The sequence below is a fragment of the Syngnathus acus genome, chromosome 14 (genome assembly GCF_901709675.1).
Source record: "Syngnathus acus chromosome 14, fSynAcu1.2, whole genome shotgun sequence".
NCBI classification, from domain to species: domain Eukaryota; kingdom Metazoa; phylum Chordata; class Actinopteri; order Syngnathiformes; family Syngnathidae; genus Syngnathus; species Syngnathus acus.
Window position 1 is genome coordinate 9,426,370 of NC_051099.1, and position 15,382 is coordinate 9,441,751.

General features: G+C 47.2%; 3 protein-coding genes across 15 annotated transcripts in view; all 3 read left to right on the top strand.

Moving 5' to 3' along the window:
* On the top strand, positions 1–6,690 carry LOC119133943 (SEC14-like protein 2). 2 transcript variants are annotated; one of them, XM_037270278.1, is made up of 13 exons: positions 77–269; positions 1,084–1,159; positions 2,050–2,093; positions 2,633–2,695; positions 2,819–3,007; positions 3,071–3,166; positions 3,247–3,307; positions 3,390–3,473; positions 3,537–3,643; positions 5,329–5,468; positions 5,689–5,858; positions 5,962–6,140; positions 6,578–6,690. In XM_037270278.1, the coding sequence occupies exons 1-12, from the start codon at positions 216–218 to the stop codon at positions 6,105–6,107; spliced, it is 1,230 nt and encodes a 409-aa protein (XP_037126173.1). In that variant the 5' UTR covers positions 77–215; the 3' UTR covers positions 6,108–6,140; positions 6,578–6,690. The 2 variants fall into 2 exon arrangements, with proteins under 2 accessions (XP_037126174.1, XP_037126173.1); XM_037270279.1 differs by lacking the exon at positions 6,578–6,690 and having other exon boundaries at positions 1–269; positions 5,962–6,504.
* Positions 6,618–14,980, top strand: ccdc169 (coiled-coil domain containing 169). Of its 8 annotated transcripts, none has more exons than XR_005100219.1 (9): positions 6,618–6,752; positions 7,251–7,333; positions 7,405–7,548; positions 12,396–12,436; positions 12,530–12,763; positions 12,832–12,905; positions 13,779–13,863; positions 14,431–14,487; positions 14,608–14,707. XR_005100219.1 is itself a non-coding variant. In XM_037270296.1 (9 exons), exons 1-8 carry the CDS (start codon positions 6,682–6,684, stop codon positions 14,632–14,634), a joined length of 759 nt encoding a protein of 252 aa, XP_037126191.1. In that variant the 5' UTR covers positions 6,618–6,681; the 3' UTR covers positions 14,635–14,658; positions 14,851–14,980. The 8 variants fall into 8 exon arrangements, 7 of the variants coding, with proteins under 7 accessions (XP_037126191.1, XP_037126188.1, XP_037126193.1 ...); XM_037270296.1 differs by lacking the exon at positions 14,431–14,487 and adding an exon at positions 14,851–14,980 and having other exon boundaries at positions 14,608–14,658; XM_037270293.1 differs by having other exon boundaries at positions 12,530–12,905; positions 14,608–14,665.
* dclk1a (doublecortin-like kinase 1a) overlaps positions 14,803–15,382 on the top strand; it is a 23,578-nt gene continuing 22,998 nt past the window's right edge. For all 5 annotated transcript variants that reach the window (XR_005100217.1, XM_037270221.1, XM_037270223.1 and 2 more), the window contains exon 1: positions 14,803–15,270. Coding sequence is in view for 4 of the 5 variants with exons in the window: in XM_037270221.1 (XP_037126116.1) it covers positions 14,838–15,270 (433 nt within the window). In the remaining variant the exon portion in view is untranslated. The remainder of the gene's footprint in view (positions 15,271–15,382) is intronic.

The following is a 15,382-nucleotide window of genomic DNA, read 5'->3' on the forward strand; positions in this document are numbered from 1 at the left end:
AGGAAGAGGAGGAAGTGAACGAGGGGAGTCATGTTTGTTCAATAGTTCCCCTTTCTCCCCTTTTGACGTCACCTGCCGCCGGTGGAGGCAGAGATCGTGGCGAGTTTGACGGGGGCGGGCGTCCGGTCGCCTGCCCGATTAGCCGCTTTGTTCGTGTCAGCACTTTGGAGTCATCACCATCCTCCTTCCCAAGAGCTTATCGTCTGGCCGCTGACATGAGCGACAGGCTGGGAGACCTCAGCCCCAAGCAGGTTGAAGCACTGCGACAGGTAAAACGTCCTGCTATTATTATTTTTAATGATGATGAACACGCTGAAGCGGCAAGTAAGACATGAAATTAAATAAATTTTGTATTCTGTTCATTTTTTTAAATGAAAAAATAAGCTGAAGCACTGAACCAGGAAATATACTAAATGATTATTTGTTATCGACCTAAATACTGATATCCATTTTGTTATATTTAAACCAAAATGGACCTAACTCACTGCACCAGGTAATACGATAAATGCTAATAGAATCGAAAATATACAGTAGTTAAAAAATGAATCCTTTTCATTTAAGTTTTTTTTTTATAGTATCGTTGTTTTACCTCAGCATTCATTACAAATGCTATTTTGCAGGCGTTTGTAAAACATGGCCAAAAACGTGATGGGGAAAAAAAGTCTTATGCAATCAGAAAATCCTGCAAATTGGTTTTGGCATCTATCTATCTATCTATCTATCTATCTATCTATCTATCTATCTATCTATCTATCTATCTATCTATCTATCTATCTATCTATCTATCTATCTATCTATCTATCTATCTCATGTGAGTCATTTGCAACACAATTTGTCGGTTAACAGCGCCATCGTGGATGTTTTGCAAGATTTTCAAAATGATCTTTTTGTTGCTTAACACCGGGACACTCAAGTGTGCAAAGTAATTAGTCACCCATGCTGTCACAAGCTTCGACCAAGCACGAGTGAGAACTGGTTTTGGATTTGCCCCGGGGCCTCGCGTCGAGTAATGAAAGCTATCGAAATGTGATGACGTCAAATATGCTTTTCCTCACGTGTCCACTTGTCACGCTTTCTTCTCAGTTCCGGGAGAGGATTCAAGACGTTCTTGCTCAACTTCCTGCCCAGCATGACCACTTTCTGCTCCGCTGGCTTCGAGGTGAGCACTCCAGATTGAAGATATCACACGGGTACAACATTGTTTCAAATGCTCCCAAATATGTTTTCAAAAATCAAATGAACTTTGCCGGCCGGCCAAAGGAGCCGATGGAAGCTTGCGCACGAACCCGTAGCTTTGCTCTTTCCTGAACACTGTCTTGAAATTCAGAACTTGCTTTGAGTCCTAACGCTCACCTTGTTCAAAGTCTCTGAACCGGTTTCTCCTCGGGGCCCATTTCTATGTGACGTCACCTTAAAAGAGCTCACAGAGAAGCGAACCTTTTGCATTGCTGCAGTTGAGTTGAATTTCTTATCCTGATTAGCGGCGCAGCGCACGGAGGTTTACCCTGAGGACTCGCCGTGCTTCGGGCTAATCCGCTAGCTAATCGCATTAAAAGTCGCACTCCACCAACAAAAGGGGCGAAGCAAATGTGAAATTTTCAAAACTGTAACTCTGTTGAATTCCCCTTATTCTTTCTCTCTGTATTCTGCACCATCATGGCAGCGTGTCATTCAACGTCAGCCGCCGTGTGAGCATGTGACGCGGCGGAGGGCTCGTGCGCTTGCTTCCATGTTGGATCGAATTCGTTCCGAGAAGTGATATGAGTGCAGCGACTGTTTCAAGTACATAATGTTCATTTCGTACTTGTTGCGCGCTCGCCTGCGTTTCTTGTTTTCTGATTTGCGAAAGGTTTATTGCAGTTGAAGCGCCAAAGTCAAACACAACCCAATCAAGGATGCAGCTGTTACTAAAATACAAGATGTATATTTGTACATATTCATGTGATTTTTTTAAAAACACTCTTAACATTGATACTACAGATGTGAAAATCAAAAGTTAACCACTGATTAGCAACTTTTATAGTCTGGATTTTTCTTTCCTTTTGTTAGCCAGAAACTTCAACGTGCAGAAGTCGGAGGCCATGTTGCGAAAGGTAACATGCACGCTCCTCTCCACACCGCCACTTTTATTTCCCTGTGTGTAGGTGTGATGTTATTGCGACAATGACACTAACAAGTTAAGATGACCAAATAACTCGGCTACTTTTTAGTGTTGTGCTAACAAGAGCGGCAAATGGACAGCAGAACATGCCGTTGTCGTGATCTCATTTGCTCCGTTATCGTGTGTGTGTGTGTGTGTGTGTGTGTGTGTGTGTGTGCGTGTGCGTGTGTGTGTGGTTACTAGTGTGTCTGTGCACTGATAACACAACGACTCCACTTCCTGTTGACGAGGCGATCTTTCCTCATCTCTCAAATGCAATACTGACAGGCCGGCCACTTCATTAGGTATATCCTCATCCTACCGTTCCGCAGTGCCACTTTTTTTGCATCCGATACGTATGACTGCAGTCATGGTGATCTTTGGATCTCCCGTCCGATGAAGCGCTTGGTCGAATTGGTCTCGCGAGGCGCGGTGTACCTAATGCAATGGCCCATGGATGTCTGTTAACGGTCGCGTGCCTTGTCCTTCCAGCACATCGAGTTCAGGAAGCGAATGGAGGTGGACAGCATCATCAGTGACTGGCGGCCTCCCGAGGTGACCAAACAGTAGCAGCGAGCGAGCGCAACAACAACAAATGCGAGCAAAATAACTCCAGCAGCCCAAATAAGGCCCCGGATGGGAAAGGAAGCAAACTCGTCACGCGTTTCTTGCGCGCAGGTGATCGAAAAGTACCTGTCGGGCGGCATGTGCGGCTACGACCGCGACGGCAGCCCAGTGTGGTACGACGTGATTGGGCCCATGGACCCCAAAGGTCTGTTCCTGTCCGCCTCCAAGCAGGACTTCATCCGCTCCAAGATCCGTGACTGCGAGATGCTGCAGCGAGAGTGCCTGGCGCAGTCGCGAAAGGCGAGTGTGCTGTGGCAACGAGGCGTAAGGCTAACGGCTAACGGCGCGTGTGTTGCCATACAGTTGGGCAAGACGGTGGAGTCCATCACAATGATCTATGACATGGAGGGCTTGGGACTCAAGCACCTATGGAAGCCTGCCATCCAAACCTACGGAGAGGTGAGGCTCCTCGTTTGGGAGCACGCTTGAACCGTCACGCTCATACTCTCTCTCGCCGGTGCGTGTTGTGCTCTTTTCAGATCCTACAGATGTTTGAGGACAACTATCCAGAGGGCCTCAAGAAGCTTTTTGTCATTAAGGGTAAATCGGGACAAGGAGTCGTCACTGCGCTGGCCTCCTTTCCCAACTGCTAATGCTCGCGGAACCAATTGCGCTCCCGTAGCTCCCAAACTCTTCCCGGTGGCCTACAACCTTGTCAAGCATTTCCTGAGTGAGATCACGCGGCAGAAGATCTTCATCCTGGGCGGTGAGACGCGTGCACACAGTCCGAGACGCCTCGCAACATGACTCCCTGTGTGCTCCGCCGCAGCCGACTGGCAGCAAGTGCTCCTGGGGCACATCGACGCCGAGCAGCTGCCCGTCGTTTACGGCGGCAAACTGACGGACCCCGATGGAGACCCTCGCTGTCGGACCCGGGTGAGTTTGGATCCATCTGCCTGCTGCCTTAGGCTTGGGCTCGGTCATTAGATGAGCGCCCTCGGCTTGTTTCGCGTAGATTAGGTGTGGCCGGCAAACGCTCCCCCCCATCACTGCTGGTTTTTTTTTTTTTTTTATTGGCTTGACCCAACCCAACAGTTTGCAACGTGAAACTCAGCGATCTTGATGTCAAACGCCCTCAACTGGTGACCCAAAATAACCTCCACATCGTCAATCTTGGATGAGAATAGAATCGAATGCCTTTATCGTCAGTGTACAACAGGTACACGTATACAACGAGTTCACAAACTGTCAAAGAACAGAACAAGTCTTCCCGACACGAGGGAATTGCACAAGAGCAAAACGAGCAATCTGCACCCGCTTCCTGGCGTAGATGCGTAACAGCTTGAGTTAGCGGTTTGAAGGGGCTCGGCGCTCTCAGCTTGCTTGTACCTCGCAGCTCGCTCACAGCTTGCGCGTGCCGAGACCGTCGACATCGCCGCTCACGCTGCTGCTCTTTCACTGTCTCTGTAGATAATGAGTTGGGCCCGCGACAAGTGAGGCACGGACGGCGGAAGGCTCGCACTTTTCTTTTTTTCTATTGTAACCTCGCCTGATGTGTTGTTACCGTGTGACACCAACCTCGATGAGTCATCACCTTTTGAGAATAGTCTTCATTCAATCTTATCCTTTCGCACAATTACAGCTGATTTGTTTTTGATCATTTGGTTGTTTTCATTTCAATTGCTGAACATGGACTACTCTTTTGTTGGACACAGTTATGGCTGCGCTAAATGAAGGGGTTCTCGCTCTCTCGGTCGTCCTCAGATGAGCTTCCATAGTAGAAGCTATACATTGCGCATTAATAATGACTGTGGGGCGCAGCTCCTCACAGCATCCCCAATGCAACCCTTAATGCTGAGTGTCAAGCAGGGAGGCATCGGGTTCCATTTTATAATCTTTTGGTATAACTCGGCCGGGGATCGAACCCACGACCTCCCAGTATCAGGGCAGACACTCATACCACAAGGCCCACTGAGCTGGTATAAGCTCCCTTCAAGTCAATGTAGTTCCTGGGCACCAACATTCCACAAGATGGCGCCTCAGCAATCCTTTTTTTTTTTTTTTTTGGTCGTCACACATTCACCCAGTCATATGCGGGAATCGAACAAGACAGGCAAGTGCACCCCTACACCATCAGTTACTCCCCACCTCGGCAAAACTTGCTGACTGTGTCTCGATTACAGATGATTAGTTTTTGGTCATTTGATTGGTTTTATTTCAATTGCTGAACACGGACTACTCTTTCCATGGCTGCACTAAATGAAGCGGCTCCCCTCACTTCAATGTAGTTCCTTGGCAACAAGATGCCGCCACGGCAGTACTTGTTGACTGTCTCGAGATGAAGAAAAAATACACATCGTGTAGAATGTAAAGTGAAGACGTGTTTAAATTTGCACTGAATAATTTGCACTTTGTTACCCCCCCCTTTGGTAAAAGATTGTCTTGTTTTAGTGGCACACTAATTGTTAGGCAAACCAAGCCAGTAAAAATGCATACAAATGGCGATTTCTTCATGTGAGTAAAACTTTCTCTTTATACTCCCTTGCCCCTTTCCCACCACGACCACCACCACCATAAAAGATACACTTGCCGATTTTGCAGATCTTTTTTCTCTCCTGCAGATCAACCACGTGGGTCCGGTCCCGCCCTCCTACTACGTGCGGGATCATGTGTCAGTGGAATACGATCAGTGTTTGACTGTCAGTCGTGGGTCCACGCGACAACTGGATTATGAGATTCTCTTTCCGGGATGCGTCCTCAGGTCGGACGTTTCAACCGCATCAGCCAATAATGACGTTTTGAAAAATTCCGCCCCCAAAATCAGCACTAATTTGGATTTATATACTTGATTGTTGTCCTATTGGTGATACGGTGCATGTTTTATACTGGACAGACCCATTTGCATACGTTTTTTACTGTACCGTTTTTCGTTGTATCAAAAAACATCTTTAAATTTGCTTTGTGTTTTCACGTAACGCCAGGTGGCAGTTTTGCAGTGAGGGTGCCGACATTGGCTTCGGCGTCTTCCTGAAGGCCAGAACGGACGAGTGGAAAAAGGCGGCCGAGATGGAGACAGTGGTGCCGAGTCAGCGCTACAATGCTCACCTGGTGCCTGAAGACGGCTCGCTGACATGCGAGCACCCCGGCGTGTGTGAGTGCAGACAACTTTCGTGGCATCATAAAAGTTAACCAAAGTCATTTGAAGTGATTTCACAATTCCAAATGCTGCCCCCGTTGTGTAATTGTGTGTGCAGACGTGCTGCGATTCGACAACACGTACAGCATCTTCCAAGCCAAGAGGATCAGCTTCACGGTCGAGGTTTTGCTGCCAGACCGCTTGAAGACACAACAGGCCGCTGCGACGTCCAATCAAAATAAAGACTCAACAGAAAGCACCTAATCGAAACCAAGAATATCACAACGGAGGAAAGGGGTATTGGACCAGCACACCCGAACAAACAGTAATAACAATATTATAATAAAATGTAACGAGAATACGGTATTTGTTTGATTTGCAAATTTTCATTTTGGTTTGTTTGTTTTGCTACACATTTTACTGAGTCCAAGAGATTTGTTCAAAGTAGTAGTAGTATCCTAATTTTAAATAAGAAATTAAAATGGTGTCCAATTTTTTTGACAAAATGTTCAGTGAACTTTGTTTTGGTTGATTAGTGTCCGTATTTGGTTACGTCATCAACGTTTACAAGGAATGCGCGATGTTTTTTTTTTTTTTTCTTCAAACCACTAAGTTGTGTTGAACTGGTCGCTTTCGGAGCAACAAATAAACGGCTTTGCCTGGAACTTTTATTTTTCTAGCTATTTGCACTTTCACTTGACTAATTGGCACTACGTCTCCATGTCTCCCAAAAGACGGCAGCGCCTCCTTGTGGCAGCACCAGCGCTACACAGCGGCCGTTTCTATGGAAACCAGGTGGCACAAACTTTCTCTTCCTTCTGGTTGGCGATTTTAAAAAATGAACAAAGATCATTCCAAATATGACATGGCACGCCTGCGCATTGAACTGGAGCAAGAACGAAAAATGAAGTGAGTTATTTTTTACCGTTTGATTTCCCCCTGTGTTTGTACCCAAAGAGACTTTTTGCGATTTTACAAAATGAGCAAAGATTAAGATTAATGTCCCAATGATCGTCACACACACACCTGGGTGTGGTGAAATTTGTCCTCTGCATTTAACCCATCCCCGTGTGATTTTAATCCATCCCCTGGGGGAGAGGGGAGCAGTGAGCAGCAGCGGTGCCGCGCCCGGGAATCAGTTGGTGATCTAACCCCCCAATTCCAACCCTTAATGCTGAGTGCCAAGCAGGGAGGCAATGGGTCCCATTTTTATAGTCTTTGGTATGACCCGGCCGGGGTTTGAACCCACAACCTTCCAGTCTCAGGGCGGACACTCTACCACTAGGCCACTGAGCTGGTCATTCCAAATATGACATGGTACGCCATCGCATTGAACTGGGGCAACAACGAGAACTAGCGAGTTATTTTTTACTATTTGATTAACACCGGTGTTTGTAACCCCCCCAGAGGCATGCTGGAAGAGTCGGTACGGGACCTGCGGTGCACCACGAGGGAACTTCAAGACAGACTTCACGGTGTCGACGGGGAAGGTAACAAGTAAAAATGCTTCTTGAGGTCAATTTGCGACGATATTTAGTGGCTCTGCGTTTGTTTGGGCGAGACAACGAGTGGAAGACCAGATATGAAACTCAGACTGAGCTCAACGCACAGCTACAAAGGCAACTCGCTCTCGTCCACGAGAGGCTGCAAGACCTGCGTGGGAACCCAGTGGGTGAGATGACACTGTCTTCGAACGAGGATGGATGTAAATATGTTGATCTTGCACTCTGCGTGTCAGAGTAGTTGGGCGACGTCGCCACTTCTTGGGATTAGGACTGTAACGATTTTTGATTGACATTAACAAATGGTTTTGGGATTACGCTGTTACTTTATGCGCGATCCCGTGAAGTCCACTTTATTCATTATACAATTAATGTTTTCGAGCCCTGTCACAAATGGTGAAAGTGCGCGAATAGTTGACGCTCTCTACCAAAAATTGTTTGTAATCGAACGTGACAAGATGGCACCGGTGTTGTATGTCTAGTTGCTCCCATGTTATCTTGCTCCCCGTATCGAGTTACGACTGTTATGGTAAAGCGATTTTGTGTTTCGCGACTGGAGATTCGTCACAAGCGATTTGGAAGTTGCCTGACTGCAAAACTGTTCAAATTCTCAATAAAAAAAACGCTGAACGAAACGTCTCATTTGCATTTCCGACTGGCTGCAACACATAGCAAACACTAAAAAATATATATATAAAATAGAAAAGTCATAAGCGGAATTTGAACCCGTGACGCAAAGAAATGAAGTACAGCGTACTGATCACCGCCCTAACCACTGTGCCAATGTGGCACACAATAAAATCAATAGAATTTTTTTTATATAACCTAGACTAAATTACCCGGCGAGGGTACGCGTTGATCTGATGCCTTGTGTATACCCGCCCATGTTAACTGGCTCCTCGGAACCAACTTGACATGGTCGCGTTCCAAAGCTTCACGCCAACCTCGCAGCAGGGCATCATGCATTTATGACATGATCAACTTTCTAGACACATAAGGAATGGGTCCAAGTACTAAAGCAGCGGTGTTATATTGATCGGCTTTGCGTATTAATAGGAGTGTGGAGAGAACAAAATATCACAAATGGTTGTCTGTCATGCGACGCGCGGAGGGTGAACGAAAGTTTACCGCTGAAAAGGTGGTAACTTGCACAACCCCTCAGCCAAGGATGAATTATTGTTCTGTTATATTTGACATCAGAGCACTCTTTACACAATGTTGACTTTCAAAAGTCCTTAGAGGCATCTGAATACACGCGCGCCCAATGTTCAAATTTGTTTGCGCCACCATGTCAGGGATGATGTCAATGAATGGATTTTGAAATAGTAGTGTAAGGACCGTTAAAATGTGATGAATAATTTGAGACAAACAACTGTAAAGTCAATAAAGGTGAATTTTACTTTTGTATATCCCAACGCTCACCCTCCGCGCGTCGCATGACAGACAACCATTTGTGAAATTTTGTTCTCTCCACACTCATTACCGTTTTTTCCCGTGTATAATACGCAAAATTTAACTAATTTATTGTCCTAAAATCTGGGGTGCGCATTATACATGGGTACAAATTTAAAAAAAAAAAAAAAATTTTAAATTTTTTTTTATTTTTATTTTTATTTTTTTAAGAAAATCATGGTACAACAAAACCAACAGCAGGACTGACCGACAAAGACGTGGAACAAAAAGACAGGGTGACATTACCAAAGACAGGAACAGAAACCAGACATCATGACAGTAACACATGCAATGATCCGACGGTGAGCGAGGGGCAGACAGGACTTAAATACAAAACACGTTACAAGAACAATAGTGTGTTTGTACTGTGCTCTGGTCATTTCGTCAAAGAAGGGATAATAGTCCTCTTCTCTTCTTGACTGACAATGAATGTGATAGTTTAATACATACAATCAGCAAATAACAAAATGCGTATTACAGGTAATATTTTATTTCACAACACTTTGCCTTGTTCCTTTCGTCTCTGCTGTTCACTTCAAACACGCTCCATACGAACGCAATGCTCTCGTATCAGACGCTTGCTCGATCACCTGCTCGTTTGCTGTCACAATGTACCCTACACAAATCCGAAACATTTGTTGCGGCTCCGAGTCACGACGAGGGGCAAGTTTTGGTTTCCAAGGGTGTTTTTATTCCTCTTCAACGTCTCTCCCATACAGAGCCGCCTTTTTCACATGTCCGCACGTCACTTTCCTCTCTTTTCATCTGATCGCGGTGGTGCCTTTATGGACAGTCGGAGAAATCAACGCCAACAAAAAAAAATACATCCAGCCTAGTTAAGACCATACCAAAGACTATAAAAATGGGACCCATTGCCTCCCTGCGTGTGTGACGATCATTGGGACTTAAAAAAAAAAAAAAAAAAAAGTTTTTGGGTGCGTATTATACATGGGTACAGGCTTTTTTCCAGCATCAACATGCCATTTTTAGGGTGCGTATTATACATGGGGGCGCATTATACACGGAAAAAAACGGTAATACGCAAAGCCGATCAATATAACACCGCTGCTTTAGTACTTGGACCCATTCCTTATGTGTCTAGAAAGTTGATCATGTCATAAATACATGATGCCCTGCTGCGTGATGCTTTGGAACGCGACCATGTCAAGTTGGTTCCGGGGAGCCAGTTAACATGGGCGGGTATACACAAGGCATCAGATTAACGCATACCCTCGCCGGGTAATTTAGTTTTGGCTATATTGAAAATAATCTATTAAAGTTGATGCGTGGCACGATGGCACAGCGGTTAAGGCGGTCCTCACTACGCTGCACTTTAGTTCATTGCGTCACGGGTTTGAATCCCCCTTATTTTTTTATTTTATTTTAGTGTTTGCTATGTGTTGCAGCCAGTCGGAAATGCAAACGAGATGTTTCGTTCAGCGTTTTTATTGAGAATTTGAACCAGGAATGCACATAAGAGGCGGCAGTCAGAAATGTGAAGGGGGCATGTTCTTTTTTTTTTTTTTTTTTTTACACATTTTTAACACTGTTAGTGTTTTCTTCACGGCAGTTAGCTGTGTGTCCAGATCTCAACCTGGAGAAGTGGATTGCACTCTGTCAGGCCTCTACACTAAAACCTGTCCAGCTTGGGTGTCCCACCTGAAGATTAAAGCTTCTGCTGGTATTGCTCTTAGCGTCACTGAGGCACGCAAACCCCCTGACCACAATAAGGTGGCAATCTCTCAGGGGGGGGAAACATATAATATGAATGTTATATTAACTATTATTTGAGTTGTCGTTAATCATTAGTTATATCACGGGTCATTACGACGAGTTTGGTGGAGTTTTTACTGCTTCTTCCAACTCCTACCGCGCTGACTGTAACTTGACACTCTCTGGCTGCGTCTTGCCTCATTTGCATACTCACAGTGATTGGATGTTTACGGAGGGGCGCGGAGTCCTGACAGCAGGCTGTGTGAGGACACACACTGCACCGACATTAAAGTCAAAAAGTCAAAGTCCCAATGATCGTCACACACACCTGGGTGTGGTGAAATTTGTCCTCTGCATTTAACCCATCCCCGTGTGATTTTAATCCATCCCCTGGGGGAGAGGGGAGCAGTGAGCAGCAGCGGTGCCGCGCTCGGGAATCAGTTGGTGATCTAACCCCCCAATTCCAACCCTTAATGCTGAGTGCCAAGCAGGGAGGCAATGGGTCCCATTTTTATAGTCTTTGGTATGACCCGGCCGGGGTTTGAACCCACAACCTTCCAGTCTCAGGGCGGACACTCTACCACTAGGCCACTGAGATGGTAGAAGAGAGGGGGCTGATTAACGTGTGTTTCTATCAGCGGATTTTTCACTTCTAAAAGTTTGATTCGGGGGGCAGGACATCTGTTTGAGGGGGCGTTGCCCCCTCTTGCCCCTGCGTAGAGCCGGCACTGATTTGAACAGTTTTGCAGTCAGGCAAGTTCCAAGTCGCTTGTGACGAATCTCCAGTCGTGAAACACAAAATCGCTTTACCATAACAGTCGTAACTCGAGACGGGGAGCAAGATAACATGGGAGCAACTTGACATGTAACACCAAAGCACCAAAAATGAAGAGGACCATAGAGCAACAGCGCCATACGTCGAGCGTGTCCACAGTCTATGTGGTTACCTTAACAACTGTCTTCGTCGTTTAAATCAGTGGTCCCCAACCTTTTTTGCGCCACGGACCGGTTACATGTCAGAAATATTTTCGCGGACCGGCATTTATATAAATAAATAACACATTTATATAAATAAATAAATAATACATTTATAATAAATATATAAATACGATGAAATAAAATGATACGACTGACATAAAAACAAGTACAAATGACAAAAATAAAACTCACCATTACGTTGAATTAGTGGGAGCACTGAGTTTGTTTCTCAGAAACGAGCCGGTCCCATCTAGACGTAATCAGAGACAATGACACCCGAAGTGATTAAGGTTTGTCTTTTATTGCAGGATGCTTGAAGCAGTTTTGAATGCTTCATTGCCTGGTTAGTTAGCCTGTCGCCACATATTAGCTTTGCGGGCTCGACTGGGGAAACATGTCACGTGACCGGGACGAGTGTCTTGACCTGAATTAATTGATCGTCGATAATTTTTTTTTTTTTTCTGTGCGGCTTGGCGGCCCGGTACCAAGTGACCCACGGACCGGTACCGGTCCGCGGCCCGGTGGTTGGGGACCACTGGTTTAAATTATTCAACACAAACATTTTAAAACAGACTCATCAATGATATCAGAACTATTTTTTTATCCACCTTACTACTACACCCCGTTTGGTGCGACTCCACTTTCGATGACAGTTGCAGACTTCGACAATCTGAATGCTGCAAGCACATTCACACAAAGTTCAATGCGAGCGTTGGGTCGTGCTTGGTGCATGAAATGCAAAGAAGCATATCCAGGTGTTTATTCTTTCTTCTTCAAACGTGACAGAACAAAGGAATACGTGGAAACAGCTCGTCCTTGGATCTAATGAGCTGTACCTAATGAAGTGACTAGTGCGCACGTAAGATTTTCTTTGTATGTGTGCTAGAATTTGTGTCGTTTTCCCCAGACCGCCTGGCCTCTATCCGATCCTACGATGACATGCCACCCGTGAGTGTTGCCTTTCTTCATCCCGCCAGCGGAGGGCGTCAGACGCACAATAAAGGACAGAGAATTTAGGGAGCCACTCTTTTGTCTTCTCAGGAATCGCTACGGCATCGCCTCAAGTTGCTCACCGATGAGAAGTCAGGCCTGCAGAGTCAACTGGCTGACTGTCGCGTTAGCATTGAACTAGAGTCAAAGGTTAGTGGGACCGAGTTGATGCATTCCATCCAACTGCTTAGTACAATCTCTGCACGTTTTTTTTGGGGGGGGGGCAATCAGGCATTCCATAAAACTAATGATGAGAGGCGAGCATACCTCTCGGAAATTGCCAAGGTAAGCGACCTCCTCCGCCCGCATGTTGTTGACAACCAAGCTGCCGTGTGGAATATGTTCTTCTGCAGTTGTCCTCCACTGTTGACGACCAGCGGAGGGAGTACTCCAAGCAGCCACAGAGGGCCCCGGAGAGCAAGCTCAGGTATGACACCAACCTAGGGATGAAAAATTCACTCGTTGACTTTTTGCGATTGCACTAAAGCAGGGGTGTCCAAACTTTTTGCAAGGAGGGCCAGATTTAGTAACGTGAAGGGGCCCGGGGGCTTCTCTTCCGGGAGGGGGGGTGCTAACGGGACGTCAAACGCTGCGCGTTCGCTTCTCTCCCGGGGGGGTTGCTAATGGGACGTCAAACGCTGCGTGTTCGCTTCTCTTCCGGGGGGGTTGCTAATGGGACGTCAAACGCTGCGCGTTCGCTTCTCTTCCGGGGGGGGGGGGGGGGTTGCTAATGGGACGTCAAACGCTGCGCGTTCGCTTCTCTTCCGGGGGGGGGGGGGGGGGTTGGGGTGCTAATGGGACGTCAAACGCTGCGCGTTCGCTTCTCTTCCGGGGGGGTGCTAATGGGACGTCAAACGCTTTGTGTGGCGGGCTCCATCTAGTGTGGAAACTGAGTGCAACAGAGTTGAGCTCAAGCTTCTTGTGCGGGCCATATTCAATTATGTTTTCAGAATTTGCTGCGGGCCAATAAAAAACTGCGGCCCGCGGGCCGTAGTTTGGACACCCCTGCACTAAAGCCACTGTCTGATGTAAAAGTATCACTTTGTCGTCTTGCGGCATCCCTCTGCCAAGGAGCTTTGTTGACGTGAGTCGAGTCGAGTTACATGTCCGCCATCTTGTGGCATCTATAGGACATTGCGAACCTTTTTTTGGTTGCACACATTTTTGGCTTGGTTTTGCACAAATTGCGCAATGCCCAAATCAAATTGATTGAAACTCCTAATTTCATCAATCTGATTGATTTTGAATGAAATGTAACACCAGCCGGTAGCTAACCTTTCCCAATGCTGTGCGCGTGCAGAGCCAAGCAGCCGAGCAGGAAGTCCGAGACTGACGCCAAGAAGGGAAAAGATCTGGAGTGTGACGGGGGAGGTGCTAGGGGCGAGGTGAGGAAAAGCCTCCTCGGGAACAGGTTGCCCACCCTCAAGCATCACGTGAAACGCTGACTGAGGTGGAACCAGAAAACTTTAACGCACACATGCGGCGTCAGAAGATACGACTAAATTAACCCCCCGTCCATATTGCAATTCCGATTCTATCAGTCAAGGTCATCTTCGCATGATTTTTTTTTTTCAACAAGCATAAAAAATAAAATAATCTGGATTAGTCAGAAGGGAAGAGAAGTTTCTCAACGCCGAGTTGGTAAAATGCCAGGGCGTATTTGGACATTCTGTCTACGTGTGTTGCTGTACCATTTGCGAACACCGCCACCTAATCCATCTAGCCTGTCAATAGTATTTTGCATTGTGTTAGCATGAAGCTCGCAGCCATTCCAAGTTGCGGCCTGGTTTGTAATACACGATGTGTATCTCTCTCTGGTTCTGTGTTTAGTTTGATGGTTGACTAATAAAGTGAGAAGAATTGGCCACTGTCTGGCAAATCTATCTCTTTCGCTTTCTCTCTCTTCTCTCTGTCGTGTGTGTGTGCGCGCTGAATGGGAATCACGACACGAGTGACGTGCCTGAAGAGGAGGAGAAGGAGGGGTGGAACCTGCAGCTGCTACTTAGTTGGTGTGGCGCTCTGCTTCTGGTTCTTTCCGTCATCACCGCACATAGGCAGACGCGCTCGCGCGCAGTGTGAGCGGTCGGGCTCGGCCGGCCAAAAACCTTTGCTTACTTTCTGCTTTTTAGGGGGACAATCGTCCAGACTGGAGGTGACGGAGGACCTCGGCTCTCGTGTCGGTAAGTCATTCACACTGAGTATTATGGGAAGGCTGCTTTTGATTCTCTCCATCAAGCCCCGCGCGTGCACACTGGCTGCCAGTGCACCCAGATTAGACTTAATCTGTGTTTAGGGCTCTAATCTGGGACGCGTACCTGCTCGCCTCTTGCTTTGCTATGCTTTCTCAACTTTTGTGTGTATGTGTGTGGCAGAAGGTAGCGCAGCGGCGGTGGCGGCGCCGCCGGGCCACGTTGTGGACATGGAGCACTTTGACGAGCGCACTCAGCGGGCTGGCGCGGGATCCGCTGCCGGGACGGACGCCCGCCTCAATGGGGTCCGCAGCCCCGCGCACAGTGCGCACTGCAGCTTGCTGCTGCGGCGCGCACCGCGCAGCCTCCAGGCCCTGAGTGCCGAAAAGCGCGCTAAGAAGGTGCGCTTCTTCCGGAACGGCGACCGCTTCTTCCACGGCATCGTGTACGCCGTGTCGTTCGACCGCTTTCGCACTTTTGAGGCGCTGCTGGCCGACTTGACGCGCGCCCTCTCGGACAATGTCAACCTGCCGCAGGGCGTGCGCGCCATCTACACGCTGGACGGATCAGGACGCGTGGGCAGCCTCGAGCAACTGGTGGAAGGTAAACCGGGAGAAGGCTGCGTAGTGAAATATGAGACGGATGAAAAACCAGTCCATGCCGCCGTGTTTTCCCACAAACGCAATTAATAATTGCAGTGCGAGAACAATGATTA

Coding starts and splice junctions, on each gene's coding strand:
- LOC119133943 (XM_037270279.1), top strand. CDS start 216: ATGAGCGACAGGCTGGGAGACCTCAGCCCCAAGCAGGTTGAAGCACTG. Junction 270..1,083: donor AGGTTGAAGCACTGCGACAG/GTAAAACGTCCT, acceptor CTTTCTTCTCAG/TTCCGGGAGAGGATTCAAGA. Junction 3,167..3,246: donor CCATCCAAACCTACGGAGAG/GTGAGGCTCCTC, acceptor TGCTCTTTTCAG/ATCCTACAGATGTTTGAGGA.
- ccdc169 (XM_037270293.1), top strand. CDS start 6,682: ATGAACAAAGATCATTCCAAATATGACATGGCACGCCTGCGCATTGAA. Junction 13,864..14,430: donor GGGGAGGTGCTAGGGGCGAG/GTGAGGAAAAGC, acceptor TCACGACACGAG/TGACGTGCCTGAAGAGGAGG. Junction 14,488..14,607: donor CTGCAGCTGCTACTTAGTTG/GTGTGGCGCTCT, acceptor TCTGCTTTTTAG/GGGGACAATCGTCCAGACTG.